The sequence below is a fragment of the Monodelphis domestica genome, chromosome 5 (assembly GCF_027887165.1).
Source record: "Monodelphis domestica isolate mMonDom1 chromosome 5, mMonDom1.pri, whole genome shotgun sequence".
Classification (NCBI taxonomy): Eukaryota; Metazoa; Chordata; class Mammalia; order Didelphimorphia; family Didelphidae; genus Monodelphis; species Monodelphis domestica.
Window position 1 is genome coordinate 233,011,098 of NC_077231.1, and position 18,527 is coordinate 233,029,624.

The 18,527-nt window shown below is 37.4% G+C and overlaps 1 protein-coding gene across 4 annotated transcripts in view; it reads left to right on the forward strand.

Annotated features, from left to right (window-relative positions):
- DPP6 (dipeptidyl peptidase like 6) overlaps nt 1-18,527 on the forward strand; it is a 1,262,248-nt gene that overhangs the window by 1,125,919 nt on the left and 117,802 nt on the right. For all 4 annotated transcript variants that reach the window (XM_007504650.3, XM_001364425.4, XM_007504651.3 and 1 more), the window contains exon 16: nt 1,010-1,128. In XM_007504650.3, the coding sequence (XP_007504712.1) occupies nt 1,010-1,128 (119 nt within the window). The remainder of the gene's footprint in view (nt 1-1,009; nt 1,129-18,527) is intronic.

The following is an 18,527-nucleotide window of genomic DNA, read 5'->3' on the forward strand; positions in this document are numbered from 1 at the left end:
TTTTGAATGAATTAATAAATATTTTAAATTTTTATCCATTTTAATTTCTAATATGATAGATAAATAAATAAATAGACTTTGAGTTCCTTAATAAATCTTAAGAGTCTATAGGGGTCCTGACAAATGCCGATAAAAATCAGAGCCCATCCATGTCTCCTCCTCTTGCATGATTCCTATCCATGCCTTCTTATAAACCCCCTTCAGAGGATGCACTCAATGTGCAAAGGGGATTAATTTTTGCCTCCTGATCTTACATGAGTCCTAATGCAGTGCCCAGGCTGATGTGTCCTCAGCCCTTTAGTAAATCTATATGCTCAGTGCCTTCCTTCCACCTAAAGCAATTTACTGAATTCTCTTCCTCAATATAGTCCTATAATTTTTTTATCAATGACAAGGACTGCAGAGCCGCAGATAGAGATAGAAGCCATTGCTGGAAATTAAGAATGTGAAATTGCATATGAGATGGTCACTTATGATTTGAAGAATTGAGGATGGCTATATGGAAAAGGCAGTATTTAGACTTGACTTCTAAGAATGATTTTAATGGAAAAAATAAAGAGTGAGGCACATCTCCCAGGTTTAGCACATTTGCTCCCAGTAATACCATGAACAAAGACGAAGGGAAGCAGGAAAGCAGATGATGTATTTGGAGACTAAATATATTGTTAGCCCCTTGAGAGAAGGGATCCCATTTCATTGATGATCATTGATATCGCTTTGTGCCCAATGTAGTGATTTGTACATTATAGGTACAAGATACATGTTTGCAGAAAGAAAGAAAGAGAGGAGGGAAGAAGAAAATCCAGTCTGCTTGGAGAAATTACCTCCTTCAAAAGTAATGTGAGAGACATTTGAAAAAAATATTTTGGAGCCAGACTAGGAAAGACTTTGGATGACTAACTAATTGATTTGGCCTTTTTCCTTATAAAACATGGAGCTCTATTGAAGATTTGCTTTCTGCTAAATTGCCCAGTTTTTGTTCACTCCCTGTCTCTGTCTGTTTTATCAGTGCTGACACCGAAGGCACCTACAATAGACAGTGCCTCTCCTGTGAATTGATTGAGAATTGTACTTACTTCAGTGCATCCTTCAGTCACAACATGGACTACTTCTTGCTGAAGTGTGAAGGTAAGTACTTGACATGATTTCAAACCTCTTCTTGTGAAATGGAGCTCTGCACCATGGCAGGATCCAGAATCTCTCCCAGGGTGAGTTTCATCCTCAGTCCTGGCAAAAAAGTCCCAACTCCCCATATGGCCCATAGAAAAATGGCACCAGGGAGACAGTGCTGATTGAACCAAGTGCTTTGGGAGATTGCTGAACATCTGTCTGTTTATAGAATTCTAGCTTAGCTGTTGAGGCTACACTCTTATAAAAAATATTTTCTTTTTAAAATGTTCAATCAGTCTCATCTGAGGATTTTTTTTCACATTTTGGACTTAATGAATTTATGTTCCATGAAGTTATTTCTGCTGGGTGATTGTAGCACCATCTGTAGCACAGAGCTGACAGATGGGGTCTGGGTTGGGTCATGGCTTTTTTTTAAGGATAGAGAGTTCATCTACCCCCTTAAGCCCCTTTCCATTTCTTGGGACAAACTTCAGATAATTCTCTCTGGTCTAACTTCCACCCTTCTACCCATAACATTGTAAGGTCAAGTCACTATAGAACTCTGCTCCCTGATGTGACTGAAACATGCAAGAAAGATAATTCTCAGGAGCTCAATTCAGCCTCACCATTCCATAAGGTTTGGAGTTTGCTGTTTATATAGGGTTAAAAGAATCAATAGAAATAATCTTAAAACTATTTTTGTTGCTCTTAAAACCCTTTAAGTTGAACTTCAAATATACTATAGGGGAGCTATAGAATGTTATGAGAAGATCTAGGCATGTTATAGCAGCTCAGAAGCTAGTGCAGACCAAAAGAATTTCAAATGGTATGAAGGTAGGGTAGGCATAGAGAGGAGTAGTAAAGGGCACAGGAATAAGTAAGTTTACAGCCTCTCCCACACAGCAGGTACGGGGTTAAGTGCTCTTACAAATCTTATCTCCTTTTATCTGAGGATAATAACCCTGGGAGATAGATGCAATTGCTGTCACCATCTTACAGTTAAGGAAACTAAGGTAGATCAAATGACATAGGTGATCAGAACCTAATTTTGCCCTCCATTATGTCAGCCACAAAAGATACACCCCACTACCACTGGTAAGAAGCATTTGTAGAACACAGAGTCAAATGCTTGTTTAGAATATCTCACAGCCATTATAATAATAAGTAATTGATGTATCACTGTAATTTATAATTACTTTGTTTAAAACTTTGTATTTATTAACAATTTTAATAAAAGCCAATTCCTTGTGTGGACATAGGAAGAAAATTATACTTGCTATTGGCACATAACCAATAACTACATCTAGTCACTACCAGTAACACTGCAAAAAAATTTGAATAAAGACAAATCCATTCATCTATATTTCATTAGTAGATTACCTTTATGGTACAATGATGTCTCATTTTTAACATTTTCTACCCTCTGCAACTCTAGTCTTCGCTATGAATCCTCACTGGTTCTTTCTTTTCCTTTAGTAACTGATTTCTAAACTTAGTTGATGCTAAAAGAGTCATAGGAGAATGAAAGATAATTTAAGTACCCAATTTACAGATAAGAGGAATAATTGAGCAGTAAAAGACATTAGAAAGCACTGTTTCTTAATTAAAGATCATGGAATATCAGACGTGAAAGGGATTTTGAAAGTCACTTGGTTCATCCTTGTCATCCAGCAGACTCTCATTAGAAAGAAAGGAAAAACAGGGCATGAATCTTAAAGTCTCAAATGTAATTATTTTAATTGTTTGAGGACAGGAGCCATTTATCCAAGAAAACATAATTCTCCATTTGCAGATAAAGCAAACTACATATTGTACTTCATAACCTAAATTTATTTTAAAATAGAAATATCAACAGGCCAGTTCACCTCAAGATCAGTATTATGATCTAAACTCTTAAAGAGAGAATACCATTGTTTAGATTTTGCTCTAAATAATTTCATCATTTAGATTTTGTCTGGGTGGAACAGTAGATAGAGTGCTATGCCTGGAATCAGGAAGACCTGAATCCAAATCTGGCTTCAGACACTTAATAGCTGTGTGGCTAGTCACTTAACCCTGTTTGCCTCAGTTTCCTCATCTGTAAAATAAACTGGAAAAGGAAATGGATCCACTCCAGGAACTTTGCCAAGAAAACATCAAATAGGTTTGTGAAGAGTTGGACACAACTGAAAATGACTAAACAACTACTATATTAAATATGTAGATATTGCATTTATAGAACAAATGAATAGGCAATAAAGCATACAAAGAAGAAAGAATAAAAAGGAGTACTAGAGAACATTTCCCTCTTGACCTATGTAGATTCATGAAATGTCAAGCAGAAGGACATTTGACAAGATATTTGGTCTAGTCTTAAATTAAGAAAGTCCTGTATTATAGAGGAAAAAAGAGCAGTACATGAATACTAGGCATGCCATAGATTACTAAAGCTATCATATTGACAGTAGAATAATGTTTATATAATACTTTAAAATTCCCAAATCATTCTTTACATAGATTATCTCATTATATATATTATCCCATTAACAAATTCCCTTCATGATGGTGTGACCTCACTTTTTTACATTTTCTACCCTCTTTGTCCTTTTTTGCTGATCCTTATTTGTTCATTCATCTCTTTGAGCAATTTCATTTTTGAAATGAGTTCATCCTAAAACTGGTGGGGCAGTGGCTAATGTGTTCCTTCTAGAGTCAGGAAGACCTCCATTTGAATCTAGCCTTAGATACTTGCTAGCTATATGATCCTGGACAGATCACTTGTAATCTCTGACTCAGTTTCCTCTTCTGTAAAATTGGGTTAACAATAACAATATCTCAAAGGCTTGTTGTGAGAATATTTGTAGAAAAGCATTTAACACAATACATGGCACAGAGTAGGTGCTATATAAATGCTGTTTCCCTCCTTTCTTCCCCAAAAGAGAAATTTTTAAGAAATAATAAAAGGCTATCTCATAATGGGTTTCATTCTAATCCTTAGCTCTTATTGAAGTAGGCCCAGGGCCCTGGGTTCAAGTGAATATATAAATAAATTAAATAAACACTTGCTTTAAGTTTAATCACTTCTCTTGGTTCCTTTAGCCAGAATCCTTATTAGGAATCAGAAAACTCACACATTTGCCATTCACTCTCTTAATATACCTTGGCCCATTCTCTGTGGGTCTCACATTCCTCAGTTGTAAAATGAGGTTTGAATTAAATTAATTAAATAATATGGTCCCTTCTAGCCTGAGCATTCTATGACTGAGATGCTACCTTCTTGCTTCCTTAATGGGAGGGCCCGTGTGACCTGACACACTCTCTAAGAGAAGAGCAAAAGTTATGGCAGTATAGGGGAAAGGAAAGATTGCTGAATCCAGAGTCAGAGGAATTAGGAACCAATCCCACTGCTCCTATTTACTGCCTGTGTGACCTTAGGCAAGTCACAAGCTCCCTGGGCCCCCGTTCCCTGGTCTGGAAATTGAGGTAATAGATTAAGTAGCCTCTAAGGTCCCTTCTGGCTCCAAATCTATGATTCTATGACCAAGAATCCTGTGTAGTATGTAAATTATATTTTGAATAACATCCAACATGTATATAAAGTGTTACCCACAGACCATCAAACTCTGTCTTGTCTTGTCTTCTCTCTCTCTCTCTCTCTCTCTCTCTCTCTCTCTCTCTCTCTCTCTCCCTCTCCCTCTCATCCCTTTATATTACATATAAGGATAAATAATGGTAAATTATCCATAAAGTCTCCTCTAGCTTTTGTATTTTGTAGTAAAGCATTCCAAACACTAAGCATGACTGTTCCAGTAAGAGGATCCCTTTTTTCCTGATGTCTCAGCCTTCCTTTCATTGAGTTTTCCAAATCTTTCCATTCTAGATTTTACCTCAGCCTGAGCCTTTTTTTTTCCCCTTTCAAATGCAATATCTGTGATATCATTCAGTGTCAGCCTCTTTAGCATTTCCCATCTTGCAACAGCAAATGAAAGCCATGATATTTCACTTCATTGTCTCTGAGCAAAATTGAGCCTAATGGTGACGTGGATGCTATGGTAACTTTGTGCAAGATTTGTGAGTCTCCAGCCAAATTCACCATGCACCGTAGCCCCCAAGCTACTGAACCGAAGATTCCAATTTACATGATTTAAGTTCCACTTTCACAGCATCAATTTGGGGGCATTAGATCCTTCTTCTCTGGAAACTATACCCCAGGAGCATGATTTATTCTCTTCCTAGTTTGTCAGAAGAACCTCATCAATCCTGTTTCTAAGAAACCTCTGAATACCATCAGAAATGGGAGCAGTTCATGAATCAGAGGCAAGCTTTGTCCTTCCTTAAAATGTGTCTCAATGCAAAGCTGCTTTCTTTGAACCCCTGGAATCTTCCTTCTGTGTCCTTTGTTGAAGGGTAGGGCACAGTCTATGTTTCAAAAACTGTCTAAAGCTCCAGGCTTCAAATTCCCAGCATGGTCACAAAATATCATTTGATTCATACTAGGCTGGTAACATTGTCAGACTTGAATCACCAGACTAAAAGATCTCAGAAAACGCTTCAAGTTAAATCTATGATGTTGAATCCAAAAGCATACTGAATCCATCCTGGATAGGATAACGATGCCCCCCAGCATGGATTTAGAGAGCGCTGGATTTGAACCACATGTCTCACTTTGAGTGAACTGGATTCTCTTAGCCTCACTTTCTTCATCTGTAAAATGAGGATAATGACACCTATTTCACAACATTGTTGTGAAGCTCAAATGTAGTATGTGTATGTATGTATATATGAAAGAAACCTTAATACAGAAATGCTAGTTATTATTATTATTAATTATTAGTACTACTGCGATCTAAAATTTCTCCTAACCCACTCATCACTCCTGTCATTGTCAGCATCATCTTGTGATCACAATAAAATATCACAATGCTCATCTTCACAATCAACACCACTGTAGTAGAAAAATAGGATGGGGGCTGGATTTGGAGCCAAGAGAGCCATCTGTTACAGTGTAATAATGGGAAAATCCCATCATTTTTCTAAGCTTATTTTCTCATCTAGAAAATGGGAATAACTGCACTTGCCCTACCCACTTAGAGCTGTTTGGAGGAAGGCTCTTTGCAGGAAGATTATTGATTGACTCATCATCATTATTATTGTTGCTATCTTCTAACATAGTTTATTGCTTTATTGTTGTCTGTATTTTATGACATGAACTCTTGTATATTGTTCAGTTTTTCAGTCATGTCTGACTCTTCCTAACTCCATTTGGGGTCTTCTTTCTTGGTTTGCCATTTCCTCCTCCAGCTCATTTTGCAGATAAGGGAGCTAAGGCAAATGAAGTTAAGGAACTTGCCCAGGGTCACACAGGTAGTAAGTGTCAAGTACCTGAGGCCAGTTTTGAACTCAAGAAGATGAGTCTTTCTGACTCCTGGCCTGTGTTCTGTGATTTATTCACTACACCACCTAGCTGCCTCTACTTGCCAAACAGAGGGTTTCCTATTGACCCTTGCTTTCCACTACTGAGCTCACAATGCCATGCTCCCCTAACATAGTTAGGACTGTCAATAGTCTGGGTTCCTAGTTTATGTTTAAAGAAAGGCCTGAGAACAAGCCAGAGAATTTGGGAAAAACAGGTCCTAAACAAGTTTGGATGCTGAGAATAATGTGTAAAAAAATGAGACTGAGTTCAGTATGAAGATTTATTGCTAATAATGGGAGGAAAGGGGAAAGAGAGAAAAAGGACCTGACATATGGCTCAGGCATTCACACTTACGTAAGAATATAACTTACATAAGGGCAACACTTTTGGGGGGAGCATGGAAACAGTCCATTCAGCAGGAAGGGGGTGCACCATTAGAAATTATGCTCCCACTGGAAGGGATGGGGTTCTCCAAAGTGCCCCTTTGAGAGTAGAGTTCTTATACTCTATTTTAAGTGGTCCTCCTTAGAGCTGGACATTTTGCTCTTCAGGGTACAGGATAAAATATTATTTGGGGAATTTGCATATTGAAAAGAAAAACAAGTTGGTGGCAGACAAAATATTATTTTTGTGGTTTGCATGACAGAGAAAAACAAGATGGTGGTAGACAAAATATTATGTAGGGGACATAGCTATACAACATTTGAAAAATATTATTGTCTGTATTTTTCCATGAATATGTTCTATAAGCCTATAGCCTCCCTTAAGGGAAGTACATCAAGCCTAATCTTAGAGCAATAGTTCCCATGGATTGATTCTATAAGATTCATTCTTCCTTAAGGGGAAACTCTCATGGTAGTCTTAAGACCACCAGGCCCAATCATGTAACAAGCTGAAACCCCTTATTAGACAGAAAACCTCTGCCAGATAGGAGAAGTTGCACACCAGATTTCTTTTGTAAGTATCTCAAAGAATGTAGATGAAGCATTGGTTACAAAGCTAGTGAGAAGAGCTCTCCTCTAGATATCTGGTGGCCTAGATTCCAGCTGCCAAAAAAAGGACACAATTTGGTGACTTCAGATATATTACTCTTAGCCTCAGTTTCTTGAGAGAGAGAGAGAGAGAGAAAAAGAGAGAGAGACAGAGAAAAAGAGAGAGAGAGAGAGAGAGAGAGAGAGAGAGAGAGAGAGAGAGAGAGAGAGAGAGAGAGAGAGAGAGAGACTGAAAGACAGAGACAAAGAGAGAGACAGAGAGACAGAGACAGAGACAGAGACAGAGACAGAGACAGAGACAGAGACAGAGACAGAGACAGAGACAGAGACAGACTGGTGTCCAGGACCAGAAGGTACTATGAGTATCAGCCATCCTGCTTGTTCTTCTGTGACAGAAGCTCACGACAGCTGGTTGCCTCAGCTCTGCCCCTGCATGAGCAGCTCTAGGTTCCAAATCTGTCTGGGAACATGTTTTTGTTCCTCCACCAAATCAGATTATATCTACCTTGCCCCTATTTGCCAGCTACTCCCATTTGTCCCCCTGTGCTTCTATCACCAAAAATTGCTTATTCAAGTAGCCACATACCAATGCGCAAGTTCTTATCAAGCTGTGTACATAGTCAACTTGGCCTCTTATTCAATCCTGATTCCAACCCTTTAAAGAAAGAAAACAGGCACCACCAAAAATGTCTAATTAGTGTCTGTAAACATACCTGCCAGCCGCCACTGTCTGTTTCATGTGGCTTGGTCACAGGGAACAGGTATCCACAAGAAGATAGAAAGTGTTATAAATACACTCCACACCTGTAGGAGGTTGGGTTTCTCACTTAACACTTTAAGGAATGCAGGAACCATAATCTCACCCTAATTGGTCCCCCTGCTGCTCATTCTTTGGCTGGGTTGAACAATATACCTATACCTATGGCTTCTAATTGTTTATAAATCTATTAACTTCTCTGGTAATGAACCAGGATCATTTCTTTGCTGGTCAAAAGTAGACCCTGACACAGAAAAAGATTCTTTTCTCTGTCATTCTTCCTCCTTCCTTTATTTTGAAAGCATCCCCCATTCTTCTGGCATGTGCACTCATCCCTGGGAAAAGCACCAGGACTCATCTTCAAAGCCTTTATGAGAGATGTAGTACAAGGGGAAAAGTAGGATTGTGAAAGTTTATTGCACACACAATGAGATAATTGCACATGATAATTTCTAAGGTCTCTTCTAAGTATGACATTCTCTGATTGTATAATTCAAAGCAATCAACAAGAATTTCCTAGATTATAAGATCTATAAAAGCATAAATGGTTTCTTTAATAGCTTTTGCTTCTCCAGCACCTAGTAGAATGCCTTTCACCCAGTTAACAGTAAATAGTTGATATGAGTGAATGAATGAAAACCAGATGCCACTATAAATTATTAACTTACTCTATGATGTTTTGCTTGAAATAATTCATTCAAAATGCCCTTTCTACGGGATAACTTTTTTTTTAATATTTTACATCTTCACTTTCTACCTAAATCTTCTGCGAGGAAGATCAGTTCTCAACTTCAATGAATAGCCTCAGAGTCAGAAAAAAAAAGTAGGCATAAATGTATTTTCACTGGGACTAAATGGCATTGTTAATGTAGTCCCCCAAAGAGAAAGTCAGTTCCCCAAAACAGGACTTAAACAATCTGAAAATAGACAATTTATTTGGTTCATCCAGCCTTCAGCCCTCTGCACTTATATTGAGTTTCCAAAGCAATAGCTTGGATTGCCCATTATTATTGAGCATCATAGGGTTAATAAGCTTGTATTTTTCCTAGTGGATATCTTAAAAAGTGTTTGTAGTATCATTGAGTGGGAAAGTCTGTTAAATATTTCATACACTTACATTTATCCCTGTGGGGAGGTATGAACCATGAATAAGGTGAATTTGAGGATAAAATTTGTTTTTGTCTAAAGGTATTTTTGGTAGCAAATCTATATTATACATGTAAATTAAAATAGATACTTCAGAAGGCAAATTTCAATAAGCCTGGAAATCAGTAATAAAGGATCCCAGGCCACAAGCAAACATTTCATAAGAAGACTCAATTATAGTTTCACTGCCAAATAAGCAATTCCAGTATAAGGTTGGGTCCTTTATTTCACCGTTCCCCACCCACCACCACCCAATTAAGAGCCTACTTGGATGGTAGTAGTTGCTATACATCAATTAAGCAATCTGCAAATATTTATTTAATTCCCTATTTATTAAGTGTTAAGTAATACTAGTAGTAGGCACTATGCTGGGTGCTGGAGACATCATTATTTTTCTTATAGATTATAAACCCACATCAAAGCCATGATTTGTCCTTGGGTTTTCAATCTGGTTCAATAAATAAAATGAACTTCATTAAATACTAATGTCTTACATTCTGCCTTCCTTTCCATTTCCACTGCAACCAACCTAATTCGAGCTCTTATTATAACTCAAGAAGATGAATGAAATAACCTCTAAGTGGTTTTCTCAACTCCAGTCTTTCTGCTGATGCAATCCCTTTTGCACAACACTGCCAGATGAATGTTCCCAAAGCGCAGCTATGCTAGCTTTCACTCCAATGATAAATAAAGTTGAAGCTCTTTATCTTGACATTTAAAGGTCCTTTACAATATGGCCCCAACCTATTTTTCCACACTTATCTTCCAACTACTCCTCTGTGCTTAACCTGGGTTCCAGCCATGCTGGATTGTATACTGCTTCCTTCCCAACCTGCTCAAGCCATCCTCTCAACCTAGAATGTACCAACTCTCTGCCCCCATCTCTACCTGTTAATCTTCTGCATTTTCAAGACAATTTAAATGGCACCTCCTCCATGAAGGCATTCCCATTTCTCCCACCCTTCCCAGTAAGAAAAGTCTTGTTAATACCTTTCTGAGGAATGTTGTTGTTATTCATTTGCTTCAGACATTTTCCCAATTTTCCCCATCCTATTTGGTGTTTTCTTGGCAGGGATCCTAGAATTGTTTGCCATTTACTTCTCCAACTCATTTTATAGAAAAGGAACTGAGGGAAACAGTAAAGTGACTTGCCCAGAGTCACACAGCTAGTAAATGCTTGCAACTGAATTTGAACTCAGCTCTTTTTGCCTTCAGGCATAGCATTCTATCCACTGTTTGCCATGTAGCTGAGTATACTCAGCATATATTCCCTTCTCTTATAATTATGATTATTTTTGTGTTTCTCTCATCTTTCCTGCTAGGTTGTAAGCTCCTTGAACTCAGGGAGCCTACCAATGGACATTGTCCATATTAGATGCTTTGTTGAATGAACATTGGTTAAGTAATAGAGGCAGCTGGGGAGTGAAGGATCACAATATTTAGGGTGATGGACTTGGAGCAAGAAGACCTAAGGTCAAATCCTGCCACAGATGCCTTATCAGCTCTTGGCAAACAAGCAAGTCCTTTATCCTCTCTCAGCTTCAGCTTCCTCGTCTGTAAAATGGGAATAATTATGGCACCTACTTCCCAGAGTTGTTTTGAGAATCAAACAAAAAACTTGTAGATAGTTTTACAAACAGTTAAATAGTAAGTAGTATTTCCCATGTTCAAGGTACCCTTAGAGATTTTTACAAAGCAGAGTCTATGGACCTGTGCATTTGGGGACTTTATGCATTGTGACTAATAAATAACTACTCTTAGCACACCTAAAATATTATACTCTGGAGCTAGTGAGGATGAGGCCTGAAGCAATCATTAAATGCTGTAGTTTTGGATTTTTTTTAACATCAATCAGTTAATTCACCTGCCATTTTTAGTACCTTCTGAAAGGTACTCATCAGGAGAAGGCTTAAAATATGCATTAAAAGATGGTTTGTTGCCATTAGTCATAAAATCATGCTTATAATCCTCATGCATAAGAAGGACTTTGGGTTTAACACCAAATTATTATAAATGAGGGTGGGGGGAGAAATGAGGAATGAGACCCAGTGTGCTTGCTAACAACCAAATAGAGAAGAAATGTGGATAAATTTAGACTGTATCATAGTGATTTGTGGGCACATCTTATCTCTCCTACTGCCTTAAGAACAAGAGCTGTATCTTGTTCGTGTTCTTCTTTTATGCTCCATCTTGCTGAGGGATGCTGTAAAAAAAGATTCCCCCTTCCCACCAAGTCAAAGGGGACATTAGTGACTGGTTTTAAAAAGCAGCCTCCAGGAAATGACTTAAGATTGTTTCAAGGTGTAGAGTAAGGCATTTTTTTAAGTCATAGCAATTGAGGGAATTTGTTTTGCTTGAATATGTCTAATGGTTACAAAGAATTTGTTTTTCCTTTTTCCCAATGGGGTAGAAAGTGGGAGGGAAAAAGAAGACGGATCACTGTTATTTTAAAAAATAAAATTATAATTTAAAAGCAAAATCAGATTCCCATCCATAGGAAGATGTAGTAAAGTCAGAAGGCATGGGTATGAAAGCTAGCTTTTCTAAAGTAGCTTGGTAGTACAATGGAAAACTCTCTGGTTCTAGATTCAGAAGACCATGGTTCAAATAATGCCTCATATACAAATTATTTCTGTGACTTATGGTAAGCAATTCATTTACCATCCCTAGGCTTCATTTTCCTCTTCTGTAAAATGAGGAAGTTGGACTAAATTGACTAGGGGTCTTTTTCATCTCTAGATCTCTGATTTCATAGAATATCATATACAGTCACAGAAGAGTGACCTTAATTAAGTGGGCCTTAATTTCTTCAACCAGGAAATCTCTAAAGCCCCTAATAGTTGTTACATTCTATGGTTCTACCTTTGATGGTATACATTGTTCTATAATGGTAATTTCCCTTGACCATTCTGTCCTTTAAACATTGCTTGACACTGAATCCTAACAGGTTTCCTTTGAGTCAGTTGAGTGTTGGCATACTTTATAGTATCCTCATTCTTTAAAAACTGGTCATCCCTGGGTAGCAGAGATGGTAATTCAGTCTCTCTTAATAAAAATTGCCAATTAGCCAGAACATTTATTCCAACTTAAAAAATAAATAAATAGGATTTATCTGACATGGTCCAGTCTAATCACTGCCTAGATGCAATTGGAGTTTAGCTGACTTTATCACTTATTTCAATGTCAACATTTTAACAAATTCTTTTTTTTAACTTCTCAGGACAGAGTAGAGTTCCAAGGTTGTTTACTTTTTCCTCTCAGTAGTTATTAGTGGAAACATTAGTAGTTAGGGAGAATATTGCTGTCAATAGGCCAGTATGTAATACATCACTAGAAGACAGAAGGGAGAGATACTAAAACCTATACTGCTGACATATTTTGATCAATGACTATTATTTCATTTCTTCTACTTCCATTAGAGATACCAGGTGAAGCTTTGGACAGGGAAAGTTATATCACCTAGTACAGTTGAGATGCAATGGATGGGTTGGAAAGAATACCAAATTCACTCTATTGCAAGCAGTTTTCCATTTTAGCTCTACAAAGAAACAGCTGATGGCCAGCATCCAGTTATTGATGCTAATGGAAGAGGTATAAAACAAATAAGATCTTGCTTTTACCCTTGGTTTCTAGTACCTTTCCCTCATCTTTCTTCCTAAGATGTTACTAGCAACAAAAGGGAGTTTCTTACTTGCTTCCTTCCTTCCTGCCCTCCTTACTTGCTATCTGTTTGGGGTAGAAATAAAATGACTTACAGTTAGGCAGCCTCAGGGTCATTAATATTTTTCAGTAAAATAGTGTGGTCACTCTCAATACTTAGAGCCAACTTCTTTTACTTGTGATAATAGCCTATAGCAGCATTGGCAAAGTATTGGCATGTGTACCCAGCCTGCACTTAGGGAGCTGCTCCATTCCTCCCCTTCCCAGCAGCCAAGGGCATTTTTTGCCTGCCCCACCCTTCTGTCCAACCTCCCAAGGAGCACTTCCTTCTTCCACTTTCTCCAGTAATGGGGGAGGGACCTGACAGACAGCTTGAATTTGCCCTCTGGGCACTCGAACTCAAAAACCTTCACCAACCTGGTCTATAGTAACACTTCAAATTTAGGTGATTTCACTTTTCTTGCTTATTTTTTTCTTTTCTTTGTATCCCCAATACTGAGTACAGTATCCAATGTATAATAGGTACGTGACTTGATTGATATACATTTTCAAAGAAAAAATTAAATTATCTTTGCCATATTAATATTATGATATATTAATGGTAATTTTATTTTCTGGTCATTCAAATGCTTCAGGTAATCAGGAAAGGCCTCATATAGGAGATAGAATTTAAACTAAACCTGTGAGGAAGCTAAGGATTCCAACAGGAACTAGTGGAAAAGAAGTACATTCTAGGTATGAGAGATAGCTTGTGCAAAAGTCTGGAGGGGGGAGATAGACTATTGTCTATGGCCAGTTTCTTAGACTGTCAGAAAGGTATAAAATGAGGTAGGTTTTAGCCAGACTGTAAAGAATTTTAAATAACAAATAGAGGACTTTGTATTGCTTTTATGACAAAAATATAACTTCTGTCTGGCACTTCAAGCCCTTCACAGCCTGGCTCCAACCTTCCCTTCCAGATTGATCCCACATTATATGCCTTGGGCAATTCAAGTTCCTGCCAAATTGACTTACCTGAAGTTTCCCAAGCAGGACGTTCAATTTCCTGACTCTTTACCTTTGTACAAATTATTTTCTGTGTCTGGACTGTTTTCCTTTCTCACTTCTGCTGCTTGGAATTTTAAGTTCCTTTGATGACTCAGGCTGGGTGCTGCCTCCTGTACAAATCCTGTGCTGATTACCCCAGTTAGTATCCTTCTCCTTGCCAAAAAATAATAGAATAACTTTGCATGTATTTTGTATTAGCTAATCTATGAGACAGCATATGCCAAACACTTTGTAAACCTTTATTTAAAAAAAACACTATGGAAATGTTAGGAAAATGTTTTTCCCTCAGTAGTAAAAAGAAAAAAAAACAGCTTTTTGAGGGCAGGGTCATTTTTATTTTTGTGTTTTTTTGTTTCTAGTGCCTGCCAAAGTGCCTTGTGGACATTTAAACATGTAACAGTAGACCTTTGAAAAATGCTTATGCAGCTAAGTTACACAATGGATAGAGCACTGGATTTAGAATCAGGATTTGAGTTTAGATCCAATCACTGACATTTACTGCCTGTATGACCCTGAGCAAGTCCCTGCCTATTCCATTTTTTTTTCATTGCAAAAGGGGAATAATAATGGCACCTACTCCCAGTGTTGTGAGGTTCAAATGAGCTATTTAAAGTACATTGCACTTGAACTGCTATATATATATGATAGACAAATAGCCAAGAAAATAATCTATAACTAAAAAAAAAAGAAATTTACAAGATTGCAACTTGCTTTGTTAAAATTACCACTGAACAAATCAGATTTGGAATATTGTTTTCTATTTTTTTAATCTTATCTGTAACAAATGGAAGCCATTTTTAATAGAGTAGGCTTTCTAGTTATCCCTTGTTGATAAGAGTATAAGAATAGAATTTAACTTTACTGAAGAGTTACAACTATGTATTTTCCTCTGGATACCTATATCTTGATTTCTGTGTATATAAACCATGAACTTTATTTAATGCTCCATATACAAAAATATGCCTATAAATATTGTCCAATGGGCATCCCCTACTCCATTCTACTATAAAGTTAGTAAGGCTCAAATGTAAGATTTGAACCCAGTACTTCAAAGATCAATGATTTTGTCTGTGCCAGTAATTTCTGACCACCAATGCAAGAAACAGTCACTTTAGAGAATGGGCTTCATGAGTTAACTATAATGGAAGACAATCACTTACTTCCTAATAATCTTCTAATGACAAATGAGTGGTAGTCTTGTCTTCCAGCTTGCTACTAGATTTATCCTGGAATTCTTTCCAGCTTGGTAAAATCTTTTCTGAAAAGTGCTTGTGTCACTGGTGTAGACTTTGGGAACCCAGAATGACCTCCACACTCTACAGAGTCATCCAAACTGGACTTTCTTGGAAGAAAGTTTTAGTCCTACACTCACAAGCCTAATATGATTATGTCTATCAAAAGTATTTGAACAGTTTTGGTGAGTTTTCCCATCTATTTTTATAATTCACCAATATTATTTTTTTACAACATCCATAGAAAAATGAGGAGAGACATCTGGCTAAATGTTACATCTATCTCCAGATTCCCTTTCTTGCCCCCAAAAGGAGGCATTTGGTAGGTATTATTAGATACCATCTGTATAATATGAAGCACTAGATGATAGTGAAACATGTTAAACGTATAAAAATCCTCCTCCTGTGTGGTAGTTATCCATCACAAAGTCTGCTGACTGCCAAGGAGGATATGAATGCATGAACACATGTTGCCTCCTTACTAAAGACATCAATTGTTCAGAACAGATTTCAAGGAGTACTGGGACTTGAAACTAGTTATAAACATGTGTATCCCCATGGGCTAATGAATAATGGTCAGATCAATTAAAACCATGATTTGTAAAAAAAGGATTATCTTTCTTTCCTTGTCCTTGCTAAACTTTTTTGGCAGATATCAGAAAGTAAAAGGGCAAAAGGGCTAGATTCAAGTCCTAATTCTAATTAATTAGTTAATTAATCTAATTAATTCTAAACTTCTAATTACTGGTTTGTGTGACCTTGGATAAGTCATTCTACTTCATGCAGCTTCAGTTCCCTTTTCTGTGTAATGAGAACAATTCTACTTGCTTTATTTAACCCCAGGTGGCAGATAGGCAGTGGTGTTACAGTAGATAAAGCCCTGGACCTAGAGTTTGAAGGACCCAAGTTTAAATTTGACCTCAGATACTCAGAAGTTGAAGGGCAGGTAGGTGATACAGTAAATATATTGAGCACTAGAACTGGAGTCAGGAATATTTCTCAGTCCAAATCCTGTCTCAGATACTTCCTAGTTGTAGGACACTGAGAAAGTCACTTAACTTTGTTTGGTTCAGTTTTCTCACCTGGAAGGATGAGATAGAGAGGGAAATGGCAAACTACTCCAGTATCTTTGCCATGAAAACACTAAATGGGGTCACAAAGAGTCAGACACAACTGAAAAATGACTGAATTCACTAGCTGTGCTACTCTGGGCAAACTACTTAACTGTAACCTTCCTTACTTTTCTCATATGTAAAACTGAGATTAAGAAAGGGGATGGAGGAAGCTAGGTAACAGTGGATAGAATGCCAGGGCTGTCTATGGGAGGACCTAGATTCATATCTGTCCTCTGACATTTCCTATCTGTGTGACCCTGAGCAAGTTACTTAACCCAGATTGCCTAGCCCTCACTGCTCTTCTGTCTTAGAATTGATACTAAGACAGAAGGTTAGAGTTTCTTTTAAAAAAAAAACTGAGATGGGAGCAGCTGTTTAGTGGATTAAGAGCCAAGCCAAAAGACAGGAGGTCCTAGGTTCAAATCTGGCCTCAGACACTTTCTAGCTGTGTGACCCTGGGCAAGTCACTTAACCCCCATTGCCTAGCCCTTACCATTCTTCTGCCTTGGAACCAATACACAATACTGATTCTAAGATGGAAGGTAAGGGTTAAAAAAACTGAGATGAAATGAGTACCTACCTCCCTAAGGATTTGTTCCTCTGGGTTGTTGTAAAGATAAAATGAGATATTTGTAAAGTGCTTTACAAACGTTAAAGCATTAAATAAATACTAGCCATTATGAGATGTGAAGTAGTTGAGAACTTAGGTATCAATTTTTTTAAAATATAAATGGAATTTTATAAATATCAATAGAAGCTATCATTAATGAGGTTCCAGAACATATGTGTTAGTGGAGTGTTCTGCATGCTAGATGCATCAGCAATTCACATTTACACTTTGAGAATCGATATATGCATCTGTAATGAAAATGACATTCAATTACATACAGTGCATAGAGAATCTGACTCAAAATCTTCACCATCTGCCTCTATCCATTTATAAGAATGGCATTCTTCGCACTGTCTTGTCCAAATATATATCTACTCAATGCAATATCATGGGCAGAGTACCAGGAGGACGGGATGCAAAGTTCTGATAATGTGCTGTGACCCCCAACCCTGTGAAGCTGTTATAAACCTTCTTAATGTGACTCACACAGATAATTCCAGCAATGCAGGCTAAACCCCTTAGCAAAATATTTTTAAAGGGTCTATTTAAGGTCTGAGCGGGAAGGTTGTTACTAACATGGGATCAAGTGGCATTTATGTTGGACTTTATGGTCATTTAGTAAGGAAAGGGAAGGAGAGAGGATATTTCAGGCAAAGGAAATAGCCTAAGTAAAGATTTAGAGATGGGAAAGCTCGAAGTGTCTATAAGATACAGAAAGCAGTCAGTCCAATTTGACTAAAGCATAGAGCACGTGAAGGAAAGTAACTTAAAGGTTGGAAAACTGGAGTCATGGAAGAATGTTTAGTTTTGAATGACCAGCAAAATAGTTTGGATTTTATTCTGTAGGCAATAGGAGCCCAGTGAAGATTGTTGAGTAGAGATAGAGAAGGGGCATTCTTCCTCTCTGTTCACCAGAGGCAACATTACAAAGCAGGTGAGGGACTTGAGTTAAGAATCGTGCCACCAATCCTTGATAGCTTTATGACCATGAGCAAGTCGCTTCATCATCTTTCAGAATCCCAATTTTCCATTTGTAAAACTGGGCTAATGATACCTCCAGAATTAGAATCTGTCTCATAGGATTTTCATAAGACTCAGTGAGATAATTATCTCCAACTCTAAATACTTTATAAGAAACAAATTGTTAAGAAATGTAGGCTTTTGACAGATGGTTCTGTGTATATAATAGATACAAAATAAATTACTTATAAAATGAAAAAAAAAGAAACAAATTGTTAAGCATCTCATGAGTTCACAATAATTCAGATAATTCCAATTGAAACATGCCATGATTAGGCATAGAAGTGGTTGGGTTATAAATTTACATCATTTCTAGCTGCTAGAAACAATGTAAAATGTATTTATTTTACTTGAATCTCAGACATAAATCTATTTTTCTTTTAATCCTCAGCCCCTTACAGCCTTATATTTTTGGGGGGGATTCTTGATAAATGGTTTTCATC